The following is a 14,890-nucleotide window of genomic DNA, read 5'->3' as shown; positions in this document are numbered from 1 at the left end:
ATACCCCAAAAAATGGGGCAGCTGGGTGGATCTCACCACACGCCTTTTCCTTGAAATTCATCAACCCATAATCCCAAGACTAGGGCAGCTTTGTAGATCTTACTTGGATTTTTCACCCGAATTATCACGGATTCATAATCATACTCATTACACAAAACCGGGGCAACTTTTTAGGTGCCTCGTAGGAGCGCATGAGGTGACACGTTAGCATGGCTATCCCATTATCTTCCAAACCATTCTAAATAACTCCCATTCTTCACTTGCGAGTGAGTTCAAGCATATGTACGTTGATGTCTCGAGAGAAAAAGTCAAAATGTAATAAAGTTAGATCTCGGATGTATGGCATTCCTCACTTTTCTAAGCATTGGGAATAATGACCAGTTTGATAACTGCAAGTAAGACAATTGACTCGAAAAAAAATAAATAAAAAATAAAAAATTTCGAAAATTCAAAAAAATTTGTTTTGCGTAGTCCATGATTTTTTTTTTCGGCCCTTAGTTTCATCAGAGGCTCACCTTAAGCCCATTTTTCATACTGGCCTATAAAAGCCCAGTTTCCTACACTGGCCTAAAAAGCCCAGTTCCTACACTGGCCCAAAAAAGCTCGGTTTCCACACTGGCCTATAAAAGCCCAGTTTCTTACATTGGCCCAAAAAGCCCAGTTCCTACACTGGCCCAAAAAGCCCAGTTTCCACACTGGCCCACATAGCCCAACTCGCCTGGCCCCAAAGCCCAGTTCTCACACTGACTCCCTAAGCCCAGTTTCCACACTGGCCAACATTTCACAAATTACAAGTTTCAATAATTTCAAATTTTGAAAGCCCAGTCTCCACACTAGCCCTCAAAGCCCAGTTCTCACGCTGGTCCCCAAAGCCCAGTCTCCACTGGCCCTCAAAGCCCAGTCTCCACACTCGTTCCCCAAGCCCAGTCTTCGCACTGGCCCCCAAGCCCAGCTCACATTTTACTTCATATTACATTTCTTCATTCATAAAACCCAAAAAAATACGCAAAAGTTGAGTCAATTATATTCGATGCGAATCATCAACTTTATGACATTTCATAAAAAATGTAATGGATGTCAGAATCTCCTATAGTCAAATGATTAAATCACATTTCCTTAAGAAATATTTGTGTGTACATTGCTTGAAAAAATCATCCTTTAACCTTCACTGAACCAAAGATTGTCCCCAATCCTATTCCTGAATCCAAGTAAACACAGAAGTTGTCCACTGGGAAATTTTTCCATGATAAGATTACCTCCATTGGCCTCCATTTTGGGAGATCCTTGATTCCATTGAAAAAAAAAGGTTTAATCCTTTTCGACATCCCTATTTATGTACGAATGTCTCAATTGGGTCCTCATTTTTTAAAGTGTATTAAAATGGTCCCTAATTTTGAAAATTGATATCAATTGAGTCCTTTCCGTTAAGTTGGCTGGACGGCGTTAAAAAAATTGATGAGTGGATGCTGAGATGGCGAACGAACGCTCGTCCACCAGCGAACGAACGCTCGTCCACCAGCGAACGAACGCTCGTCCACCAGCGAACGAACGCTCGTCCATCAGCGAACGAACGCTCGTCGACCACCGAACGAACGGTCGTCCAGTGTGGAACGAACGGTCGTCCAGCAATAAGAGGTCGACGAGCGTTCGTTCTCTGGTGGACAAGCGTTCGTTCGCTGGTGGACGAGCGTTCGTTCGCTGGTGGACGAGCGTTCGTTCGTCATCTCAGCATCCACTCATCAATTTTTTTAACGCCGTTCAGCCAACTTAACGGAAAGGACTCAATTGATATCAATTTTCAAAATTAGGGACCATTTTGATACACTTTAAAAAACGAGGACCCAATTGAGACATTCGTACATAAATAGGGATGTCGAAAAGGATTAAACCAAAAAAAAAAAAGCAAAAACAAAAAAAATTGACTCTTGTTGAGATCATTTAGTTTTGTCTCCTAATTAATTTTGTGAAAATAAGGCAATCAAAATTTGAAATGATGTGTGGCCATCTTTCTTCATCCAAAAAAAGATATATCCTTTGATACCAAATTTGAGCCAATAAGAAATTTCTTTTCAAAATTTACCCAAACAAGGGTTACCATCACAATAGAAGTCAACTCAAATTGCAAAAGAACACACTTAGAGAATTCATCAAAAGCAAAGAAAAAATAGAAAGAATCACAAACTGATGACAAACAAAGAATGCAACTTGAGAAAGGGCAAAGTAGTCAAAACAGATTTGACGAATAGTTGATACAAGGTGTAGATGGTAACTTTTGTTTCAAATAATCCACAAACATTTATTTGGGCCTTTATATCTTTTCTTTCAATACCCTTTAGCCCAAGCCTCATTACAAGCCCAATAAAAGTCCACACAGATTGAATAATGGTTGCTTAAATTTTCATGAGGCTTAATTTTGAGACAAGACAAAATGACTAACAGTGCAGTTAAAAAAAATATGATAAAAAAAAATGTCCTCGGAAGAAGGGAACTCCCTATTGATCAAAATTATATGAAGGAAAATCAAGCCAATTGGGGCAATCCTTTCAAGCCAATCATTTCCATATCCATCACAAATTCCTGAACACATTCATATCATATTCAAACTCCTTCCCCGATTCCTAAACTAGGGGGGCAACTTTGTAGGTTTTACATAACCTATTCGCCCGTTCTCCAAAAGTGGGGCAACTTTATGAATTTCATGTTTTGGCCCATTCAAAATATTGGGCAACTTTGTTAATCTCACATTTGTTTCATGTGTATATTCAAAGTTCGTACCAAGACCAGGGCATCCCTTGTTGGGCCTCTCAGATTTGTCCGCACTGAAATTCATAAATCCACCCTCAAAACAAGGGGCAGGCACTTTGGAGCTTTGTATGATTTTGAGTCCATCTTATCATTCGTAAACCCGAAATGGGGGGACCCCTTTTTCTTGAACCTCGCTTAAGTACCATGCCCCCAAACTAGGGCAACTGAGTATCTACGACCTCACATTGGCATTTATAACTGTTTTAAGAAGTAAGAGGCCCAAGTAGCCAACCCGGTACTCTCCAAATGCTTCTAAACATTTATCCCAACCCTTGATATCAAGCATGTACGCACTAATATTTCGCCAAGAAATTTCTAGCACAAAAGCTTCATTTTGAACATTTAACTTTAGAATTTGACATCCATAAAAAAAAAAGTCTAAATCTTCGTAGATTTGATGATTTCAAAAAAAAAACAAATTAACTCAGTAAAGAAAAAAAAAGTGTCACAGTTTCATAATCTTCCATCACGGATCAAAAGTCAACATCATGTACACATTTTCATGAATGTTTATCAAATCTTCTTCCTTCAAAAAGACAAAAAAATCAACATGCATCAAAGTTTTTTTCTCCAAAATTTACATCAACAATGTTTCTCTTGCATATCGAGGTTTCAAAAATTTTTTCAATCTTTGAAAAAATGCACCTCCTTGTTTATTGATTTCAACATTATGCAAAATTTTAAAACCTTGTTTGCTCATTTCATAAAAATGGACACTTAATTTGCTGCTTTAAAATAAAAAAAAATCAAAAAATTTAACATCTCAAAATTTAAAAACAAAAAAAACAAATGCAAAAGTTTCCAACTCAAAACAATCACAAATCATTCATTCATAGGGTTTGTACACCCTCCACGAGGTTATTAAACCTAATATCATTCACTTATCCATAGGGTTGCGACACCCTCCACGAGGTTTGGATACCTCATTCATTTCATCCATAGGGTTGTGACACCCTCCACGAGGTTTGTACACCCCATTCATTCATCCATAGAGTTGTGACACCCTCCACGAGGTTCGTACACCTCATTCATTCATCCATAGGGTTACGACACCCTCCACGAGGTTTGTACACCTCATTCACTTATCCATAGGGTTGCGACACCCTCCACGAGGTTTGGACACCTCATTCACTTCATCCATAGGGTTTCGACACCCTCCACGAGGTTTGTACACCTCATTCACTCATCCGTAGGGTTACGACACCCTCCACGAGGTTTGTACACCTTATTCACTTATCCATAGGTTTGTGACACCCTCCACGAGGTTTAGAAACCTCATTCATTTATCCATAGGGTTGCGACACCCTCCACGAGGTTTGTACACCTCATTCATTCATCCATAGGGTTACGACACCCTCCACGAGGTTTGGACACCTCATTCACTTCATCCATAGGGTTGTGACACCCTCCACGAGGTTTGTACACCTTATTCATTCATCCATAGGGTTGCGACACCCTCCACGAGGTTCGTACACCTCATTCACTTCATCCACAAGGTTTCAACACCCTCCACGAGGTTTGTTGATAGACGGGGCCCAAGACCAATTAGTTTAGTGTAGTATTTCTTTTACTTTTATTAAAGCATGTGTAAAAGGTGTTAGGCATGTGCTAGATAGGAGGGACTTTTAGTCCTATATATAGCCATGTCACCACCTCTTGTAAGATACTTTTGAGAATAATGAATTAAACTTTCTGTAGAGAGAAGTCCAGAAATTACTTCCCTTGAAAGTCAAAGCTAGAGAATCCCAAAGGATCTCCTCTAGCCACCTTCCATTGACATAATCCATTCTCTCATTTTCCAAATCAGATTTTCATTCCCGTCCACCACACTCGCCCAATCCTTTACTTCTGCGTGGCTTGCGTCATCCGTCACGTTTACATTTCTGCCACGTGAGCCTGTCCCTGGAAGCTCCAACGCTAGCTCATCATTTTTCTCTCTCAATCATTCGAGAGAACAAATCATCATTCTCGCGTTCGTCTTCCTTCCAGCGCTTCTCCTCCAGCAACCATTTTCCTCACAGATCCACCCTCACAAATCATCACGTAAGTCATCTCCATCGATCTATATCTCAGATTTGCCTTATCCTTGCCTTTTGATACCTTCGCACCGATTGAAACTTGGTTTGGTGCCCTATCATTTCTTCCACCATCGTTCTTCGCTCATTCACCGATTCAAATCATGATTTCTTTCCATTTCATCGATTTAATCGTTGCATACTTCTTCTCCACCGATTAAATCCTTCCTTACCTTCAACCCTAGAGTTTTCTCCGATTAAACCTCAACCTAGGGTTCTTCGTTCTTCTGCTTCTTTCCGCTGCGCATTGATGTCAAGGATGCCTCGAGGAGTCCAAATCTCTCAAGTTTCGTCTTCTCCTCGGAGCGTCATCTATCAAGTGGTATTCAGAGCCTAGGTTAGGCGCGTCCGCTTGAGCTAAGTATCTCGTTTCTCTTTGATCTGAGTTACTCTTCGTTGATTCTCAAATTTTCTGTCTCGATCTGTTCTCTGTTCTTGAGATTCAATCTGTGCGTTTGGTTTTTTTCAAATTTTCCGTGTTGTTGATTATCATTCGTGCAATGTCTTGAGTATTTTACTTTGTCTTGTTTGTTGTTTGGTTTCTGTACATCAATTGGTGCTTACAGTAGGTTCTGGTTGAGTCAATTTGTGTGTGCCAGCTTTACTTTGAGTCTTTTCCTCATCTTAATCGGTCCATTTGTTCATTTGAGTCATTTTCATTGATGAATCATATTCTGTCATGTTTACAGTTATGTTTAATTGCTTAAAATGTCATAAAATTCTTTGTTCAAAGCTATATTTGAATTTTTTCTGAGATTCTGGATTATATGATCAGTGGCTGTACACCATATGAGCTATGATACAGTCATTGTGAGCTCGGGTGCATGCAAAAGTGACCTTAATCTCAGATTTAATTGTTGTTGATGTGTATTCTGATTTGCGTCTATTGTCATGGCCAATACATATTATTTCAATGGTAAAAGGCTTGAATGAGTTCGTATCAGGTGCACACCACTTAAGCCATGAATTGCTGAAGCAAATAGCTTGGTGGCATCTTGTAAAAACTCCAATAGTATCAAAGTTGCAGTTGACCGATCTGCATTGTCTTGTTTGAGTCTAGTTTTTTGTTTTAAAATCTGTTCTAGCATATAGATCTTGCTGGAAATCTTGCATTAACTTCCTCGTGTCGTGTTCAAGCTTCAGATTGTTGTTTTAAAGTCAATTTCATCAATAATTTGTCAATTGACTCAATGAAACTTAAAACTGGTGGTGTGGTTGACCTGTTTGATTGCATAATTGGCTATTGCAAGTTCAATTTTCGAATTACTATGTTCTGCATCCAATTTTAATGCAAAACCAGTTTGTTTTGAAGTTTTAAACATGTTGAGATAGTTAATTCGAGTTATATCAGCCTTTGTGCGTTTTTCAACTTTGAAACCACCATTTTAAGTCAATTTTTTTATGAAGCAAGTATAGTGCAGTACTGAAATTTTGATTTGTGCCTTTATGATTCAGTTGGATTGTAGTAAGAGCTAGGGTCTGTTGAATGAAATCAAAACAGGTGAAAAAGAATATCTATACAAGTTTAAAAAGCATTCAGACCTTGTACAATCCAAATAAGTGAAGCTCCAAAACCAGAAACTGCAAACATTATCACTTATGAACTAATTTTGTTGGGGCATTTTATCAAACGCTTTTATAAAAATTCAGTACTGGAGTCATTTAACTGTTTCTGCCCTAACTTGCTTGTTTTTCTTGCTTTCTTAATCCCTTCTAGAGCAATTCTTAGGTTCATTTTTGAGTACTTTCCTTTTTGATAGCTTTGTTTCTTGCTTGTCTTTGTTGGTTATCTGGTTTTGTCTGCAATGCATGTGAAATCTATTCTGCCAATCTTTAATTGAAGCTTTTAATTGCTTATTTCATCTGGTCTAGAGTTTCCTGGGTTAGAGTCTGCTCTGCTGTTTGAGTGGTTGTCCTGTTTGTCCATCACTTTGCCTTAGCCTAACCATTTTCCTGATTTGAGAAATCTGATTCCATTTTGGTTTTTGGGATTTGAAAGAAGGTAAGTGTGAATGGTAGCATATTAGGTGGTGGTGATCCACAGGATTCTCTGGCTTAGACTGAAAATTTCATTTGAGTGCCTTAAACTGTTTTAAAGAGAACTCTGGGTGCTGTGAGCTTAGAAAAGAAATTGGAGTAATTAGATTGGAGCAGCTGTGATTTGTTGCAACTGCAACTGCAATCAGTGTTGTTTTAATTGATTATTTATTTCCTGAAGATGCTATTTGTGCTTGTGAATCTTTAAACTGTCATTGCATTCATTTTAGTTCCAACATTGCTTGCTGAATTCATTGTTGTAATCACTGTTTTGAAAATGAATTGTTGATTTCATGGTTTAATTGGGCATGTTGAATGTTGATTCTGATTTGATAAGACCTATGGGAACTTGGTAGATGCATAGGATTTGCAAATAATGTGCTGATTGTTTTATGAGCATTTCTGGAAGTGCAACAACACTGTTTTAAAACTGCCAATTTCTGATTTGCCTCACATTACTCTTTGCCCATTTATTTGATTAGCATGGTCCAATTTCTGAATTAGTTAGGACATTGTTCTTGACTAGTTTGGTCCATTGTTTCTTCCCAGTGTAATTCACTGATTTTTCTGAAAAGGTTGTTCTTGTCATAATCAGTTGTTCATCAATTTGTTTTCAATTGCCAATGCATTCTCTAGTTTTAAGAAGTGATGAAAGCACCTAAATTCCAGTTTTAACCTGGTGATTGAATTAAATTAGGTGGTTAGTTCTGCATTGAATTACATCCAATTTGAATTTAATTCACTGTCCATTTGCACTTGCTGGATTCTGTTGCTGGATTTTGTTGAGATTTATGTGTGCAGAGGTGATGTGAATGAATCATTAGTTGAGCAGCATATTACTGAAGAAACAGTAGCAGAAACACCTCAGTGTGGAGTTTGGAACAGGCTAGAAACAACCATTCAAACAGGGAAGTTGTCTAACTTACCCTTTGTTGTGAATTGATATTCTGTTTTAGCTTGTAAGTGATAATATTGAATGAATATCCTGCTGATTTTGGTTGCAAATTAACTGTGCAGAATACTTGGAGCAGTTTGAGAGCAAATAGGAATGATGTTTGAGAGTTTAGTTTGAGCAGATGTTTACTGAGAAAACAACAACCTAAGCACTTCATGTGAAAGCTTTGAACTGAAGGGAGTTTCTTTTACTCTAAATGGCTTATGCTTTGATTGAACTGTTCTTGTCATGGTTTGTAATTAATTGTAATGTGTGAATTGTTGATGTTGGTCTGAATATCTGTGCAGGTTTTCTCTGTGCAACACATTGTACTGGACAGTCAATAGGAACCTTTCTCTGCATCAAGTGTACAAGCCCAAGAAAGGGAATACTCATTTAATTGTAAATTCCCTCTTCCATTATATTTAGTTAGCAGTTCTCTGATCCAGCTTTGTACATTTGTGATTGTAGAGTTGAACCCAAGAGCTAGGAGACCCCAAAGTTATCCAGAAGCAATAAGTCTATGTGCGTATAAAGGCTTTGAAGAAAAACATGCAGCAATGGACTGTTTGGACTAGACCGTGCAGCTGTTTGAATCTTTTGTAGTTGTTTTCTTCATTTTTTTATGTGTAATAGGTTTTTGTGTTAGCTTTCTTTTAATTTCATTGTAAAAGGCCATTCAAAGTCCAAGTGTCTTGGAAGAGTCCTTGGTGCTCTTTCAACTCTTGGCAAAACTTTTCTTGTTTGTGTTTAAATTTTAGTGTCTTACGTTTAGGGTGATTTAGGCTAAAAGGGATTAAACTCTAAGCCTTGTCACATTAGAGTCCGAAAAATCTCGTCTTTTAGTGTTTAATTGTTGTGATTGTTTGTGAGTTGTGTTCTTTGATTTTAAAAGTAATTTTAGTTTAAAGGATAACTAGTAGTAACCTAAGACATTTCTGGTAAGGCAAGACTTGGTACTTAAGCAGTCTTCATGACTCACCTCTCTTACCTGGGACTTGTCTAAGTGTGAATCTTGTAAATCTTTTACACTAGAAAAACTTTTAGAAACAAAGATGTCTTGTTATCCATATAGGTCTTCTAGGAATTTTAATTTTGATAAGCAACTTAGTTACAAAGACATCAAAAGAGCACATGATAAAGCTAGAAGGAAGTCTTGTTCATTTTATGAATTTGATAGGATTGAAGATGATTTGTATAAACAAGCTAGTGAAAGAATTCCATTCTTTGGTGATGATATTGGTGCATTAACATACCTAGCTTGGGAAAAGGAAATTGATGACATGCATTCATTCATGGTGAGCAAAAGTAAATCTGAATCCTTCTATTCTAGAGATAATGAATCTTATATTCTTAGTCTTTACACTTCTAGTTTTAAAAAGCATGCAAGAGAGTGGTGGGATGATAGGCAATATCATGTTAAGATAGGTAGAAAATATCCCATTCATGATTGGAATGAATTGAAAGCTTGTATGAAAAGAAAGTTTGTGCCTCGAGAAATTGAAAGAAACTTAGAACTTATGAGAGAACTTATTAGAAAAGGTGAGTCATTCATTCAAAATTTAAGTGGGTTCTCTCGTAGGGAAAGTGAGTTTCTAGAAAAACTTAAGAGGCTATGGGAAGAGACAAGCAAATATAGAATTGAGAGATTAAAAAGAGAAAAACAAAAGCAAGAAGTAAGAGAGAAAAGAGAAAAAGAGAGAAGAGAAAAAGAAAGAAGAGAAGAAGAGAAAAGAAGAGAGCAAGAGAGAAGAAAAGAAGAAGAAAACAAGAGAAGAAAAGAGGAAGAAAGAGAGAGAAGAGACGAGGAAGAAAGAGAAAGAAGAGAAGAAGAGAAAAGAAGAGAGAAAGAGAGAAAAGAAGCACAAAGAAGAGAAAAGGAAGAAGTTGAAAGAATAGAAATGGAAGAAAAGAAAAAGCAACTAAGGGTCACATCTCCTCCTACCCTAGAAGCTAGATTCTTAAGGGGAGGTTTTCTATCCTCTCACTTTTCTCCATTTATATTTGAATTTTCCAAATTTCACTTTTCTTTCAAAGACTTTGCCACTCCATCTTTAAAAATGTTATCACTTTCAACACATGCAAAGTCACAACTTAGGTTATGGTTACCTTTATGGTTACCAATAACTCAAGATACACATAAAATTGCAAATGAAGAAAGGTTTCCTTGTTATATTAACATTAAAAATTTCAAAATTAGGAAACCTTCTTCTACACATAGTCTTTTATATATATTATTGGGTCAAAGAAAACTAATTAGAGATATGTTTGATGTTTATTGCAGATGGATATTTGACCCAGGAGGAACCCTTGTGAAGCCAACAAAAATAAGTCTTCAGAAGCACCATCAGATTTGACGACAAATCCTTTCCAAGGGGGAGGGGATGATAGACGGGGCCCAAGCCCAATTAGTTTAGTGTAGTATTTCTTTTACTTTTATTAAAGCATGTGTAAAAGGTGTTAGGCATGTGCTAGATAGGAGGGACTTTTAGTCCTATATATAGCCATGTCACCACCTCTTGTAAGATACTTTTGAGAATAATGAATTAAACTTTCTGTAGAGAGAACTCCAGAAATTAATTCCCTTGAAAGTCAAAGCTAGAGAATCCCAAAGGATCTCCTCTAGCCACCTTCCATTCACATCATCCATTCTCTCATTTTCCAAATCAGATTTTCATTCCCGTCCACCACGCTCGCCCAATCCTTTACTTCTGCGTGGCTTGCGTCATCCGTCACGTTTACATTTCTGCCACGTGAGCCTGTCCCTGGAAGCTCCAACGCTAGCTCATCATTTTTCTCTCTCAATCATTCGAGAGAACAAATCATCATTCTCGCGTTCGTCTTCCTTCCAGCGCTTCTCCTCCAGCAACCATTTTCCTCACAGATCCACCCTCACAGATCATCACGTAAGTCATCTCCATCGATCTATATCTCAGATTTGCCTTATCCTTGCCTTTTGATACCTTCGCACCGATTGAAACTTTGTTTGGTGCCCTATCATTTCTTCCACCATCGTTCTTCGCTCATTCACCGATTCAAATCATGATTTCTTTCCATTTCATCGATTTAATCGTTGCATACTTCTTCTCCACCGATTAAATCCTTCCTTACCTTCAACCCTAGAGTTTTCTCCGATTAAACCTCAACCTAGGGTTCTTCGTTCTTCTGCTTCTTTCTGCTGCGCATTAATGTCAAGGATGCCTCGAGGAGTCCAAATCTCTCAAGTTTCGTCTTCTTCTCGGAGCGTCATCTATCATTTGTACACCTCATTCATTCATCCATAGGGTTACGACACCCTCCACGAGGTTTGTACACCTCATTCACTTATCCATAGGGTTGCGACACCCTCCACGAGGTTTGGACACCTCATTCACTTCATCCATAGGGTTTCGACACCCTCCACGAGGTTTGTACACCTCATTCATTCATCCGTAGGGTTACGACACCCTCCACGAGGTTTGTACACCTCATTCACTTATCCATAGGGTTGCGACACCCTCCACGAGGTTTAGACACCTCATTCATTTATCCATAGGGTTGTGACACCCTCCACGAGGTTTGTACACCTCATTCATTTATCCATAGGGTTGTGACACCCTCCACGAGGTTGTTACACCTCATTCACTTCATCCACAGGGTTTGTACACCCTCCACGAGGTTAGTACACCTCACATCATTCATCCACAGGGTTTGTACACCCTCCACGAGGTTAGTACACCTCACATTCACTTCATCCATAGGGTTTGTACACCCTCCACGAGGTTTTTACACCTCATCAACTTCATCCACAGGGTTTGTACACCCTCCACGAGGTTAGTACACCTCACATTCACTTCATCCATAGGGTTTGTACACCCTCCACGAGGTTTTTACACCTCATCAACTTCATCCATAGGGTTGGTACACCCTTCATGACGTTTTTACACCTCATCAACTTCATCCATAGGGTTGGTACACCCTTCACGAGGTTTTTACACCTCATCATTCACTTCCATAGGGTTGGTACACCCTCCACGAGGTTTCTACACCTCATCAACTTCATCCATAGGGTTGGTACACCCTCCACCAGGTTGTTACACCTCAATTCTCTCAGTTTTGTCCATTTTTTTTAAATTCTCTATTTTGTATCTTGTTTATTTTGAAGTCCAGACGAAATTAGTGTTTCTTTCTTTACTTAGCTTTTACTCCGATAATACAAAAATCTCAAATTTTCATATTATCTAGTAAAATCTAAGTAAAGAGGGGCAGCTGTCAACACCCAATTTCATCCGAATTGGCTAATAGATTTATTTTATTTTCATCAGGAGTGTAAAAAAAAATAAAAATAAAAATAAAAAAAATAAATAATAATAAAAAATAGCGTTCGTCCTCGCCCTTATGCGACCGTTCGTCCTCTGCCTTTCGGATCGTTCGTCCTCGTCTTTATGCGACCGTTCGTCAACTATAAATACACCCCACATCATTACTCAGAAACATTAAAAACACACTCACTAATCTGACGCACCACTGCCAAGTGTCACAGTTGGAACATTCTGAAATCAGTAGTGGAAGACAGGTGTCCGCATGTGAGAGTACGTCCGTTTGACATTGGGAGGGGAAAAGATTTTTTTGAAACACTCCTTCCCATTCTCTGCATGCACCCTCCTTCTTCCCCAAAAGCTGACTTCTCATTTCTCCTCCTTCTCTCTAGAAAACCTACATCTTCTCTCTACTGTAACTCACCCATTTCTTCTCCGTTCAACATTTAGAACCGTAGAAACGTTCCCTGTGTCGTGAGCTTCATCCTGGACCGAACATCTCCAGATTCTGAAACCGGTAAGTCTCTCGACTTAGACACTCGTTTCTGGATGACATGCGAAACCAAGATTGGTTGCATGAAGGGGTGTAAGCTAAAGTTTTCCGTATTTCTTTCGGTTAGATTAGTTGAAGAACTTAAGAGAGGCGTTGAGGGTAGAAAGCTATCGTTGGAAGAGTCAAGATCACACTCTTAGTACTTTCACTACTGGTCCAGGTAAGGGAAGCTTATTTGATTTAATTCATATGCTATGCTTTGTATGAACGTTCGTCTGAGTTGATTAAATGAATATGATGCATGCTGATTGACTTGTATGATGATGTTTGAGATGTATGAATGAGAATATGAGTTACCACTATGAAGTATGAGTTATTAATGTGGAATGCTATAAAGTATGTAAATTGATATTGATATGAAGTTATAAGATATGAATTGATAGGTTAAAATGTGAGTTGAAAAGTAGATGAAAAATCTGATATATGATATTCTTACTATGAAAATGTACGCTCGTCATCGAACGGTCCTCTACCGTTCGGTTTCCTAGTAAATAGTTTAAACATGGAATTCTTCCATTTGGGAAGGACTCTGGTCGAGAACGAGCGTCCTTTTGTGAGGTGCTAGGTTGAGCGTTCGGTTCAGTCTAGTTAAATCTTTATATCTGAAATAAAGCCATAATACATTTATACCCTTATACTTTAAAAACTAGTAATGCTCGGTCTTATACCTAGCATTCGTCATAATTAGCGCTCGGTCATATACCTAGCGTCCGTTCTAGTGAGCTCTCGGTCTTACACCTAGCGTTCGTCTTAAGTAGTGTTCGGTCTTATGCCGAACGCTCATCATTTCATTTGATTAACAAACGAGTGTAAATAGCGTTCGTCCAAATATTTTAGTAAACGGGTATTATCGTGTTCGGTCATTGACTGGCAGTCGATCTCTTTAAATGAATCCTTTCTTTTCTTCATTTTAGTCAATTACTCATCTTTTGTACCTTTATCCATTTGGATTCGGCATAGAGGTTTCGTACTTAACTTATTATGAATATTGATTTTATCGTTCTAGATTCAGTTCATCTAACTGATTCAAGTAGCAATGACGTTCGTCAAATAATCATGGGTCATCTTATTCTAAGTGTCAATGAGTTTTTCTAAGTCTCGCCTTTAACGTTCGTCCTCGTCCTTCAGAGGGCTGAACGTTCGTTATTTTAGGTATTGGAAACTAAAGTTGAAAATGAGAACGAAGTACAAGATTCTAAAGGATGAACATGATATGGAATTGTTATGTGATTATGAATTTTGAACGAGCGTTCCAAGGAGGAACGACTCATATATATGGAATATTGGATTTGGTAAAGTATGACTGTGGCTATGCTAATGTTGGTTGTCCATCCTGATGTTCCGTGAGTACTCATCCTCACGTAGAGGGGGTATGTCATGTGTGGGAACGGCAGGAGGTCCTTAGTCCATAAGTTAACATGGGCGACGTAAGAACGGACTAACCTCGAGTGGCAACTGTTGAGTGTATCCCAGTTACTACATCACTCGGGTGCAAGGACGCCTGTAGCTACACAAATTCATACAGTCCGGACGGTCTGTCTAGTACTATACGTCGTATGTTGTTATATTTATTGAAATATGTGTTGACGTGTACTGTGAATGCTTATTTTTATATCTTGATGTATGACTTAAATTACATAAGCTTACCCTTTCGTTTTCCTTGTGTTGTCTGTTGTCTCTGTACGTTCGTCCTGTCATTGCAATGTTCATCCGTGTGGATGTGAGCAGATGGAGGTGCGTCACTTGAAGAAATGCTGGAAGAAGAAAATTTGAAAGACGCTAATCTGTTTGAAGTAGAAGTTAAAGCCGAGCCCTAGAGCGCTCGTTAGGTTTTAGTTGTTAGTCGTTCAGTTTTGATTATGAACGTTCGGTTAAGGTTTTGTAAAACCGTTCGTCCCTGAACTTTTCGTTACTGCTGTGTGTATACAACTCTGTACTTAAGCCGTTCGGTTTTTGAAATTTTAATTATAGTGTAAGACTGCATTGTTTTACTGTTAAATGTAATTAATTCTAAATTATAGTTATTACAGTATTTTGGGATGTTACAATCTTATTCTTCTTTCATCATTCATTTCCAACAATGAATACCACGGCCTAACCTCCAAACACCCATCATCATTAACCCTCACTTGTAATACCAAAATCCCCAAAGTCGTTTCCCTGCAAGTAAAGAGAATTGATCCAAACA

The 14,890-nt window shown here is 38.3% G+C and overlaps 1 protein-coding gene across 1 annotated transcript; it reads left to right on the top strand.

Moving 5' to 3' along the window:
- The first annotated feature begins 8,814 nt into the window (after positions 1-8,814).
- LOC128194318 (uncharacterized) lies at positions 8,815-11,093 on the top strand. The gene is made up of 2 exons (XM_052869660.1): positions 8,815-9,779; positions 10,136-11,093. The coding sequence occupies exons 1-2, from the start codon at positions 8,907-8,909 to the stop codon at positions 10,145-10,147; spliced, it is 885 nt and encodes a 294-aa protein (XP_052725620.1). The 5' UTR covers positions 8,815-8,906; the 3' UTR covers positions 10,148-11,093.
- Positions 11,094-14,890: the final 3,797 nt, after the last annotated feature.

This window comes from Vigna angularis, chromosome 10, assembly GCF_016808095.1.
Source record: "Vigna angularis cultivar LongXiaoDou No.4 chromosome 10, ASM1680809v1, whole genome shotgun sequence".
Taxonomy (NCBI): Eukaryota; Viridiplantae; Streptophyta; class Magnoliopsida; order Fabales; family Fabaceae; genus Vigna; species Vigna angularis.
Note: the sequence above shows the minus strand (reverse complement) of the source record. Positions and strands in the feature narration are given on the sequence as shown.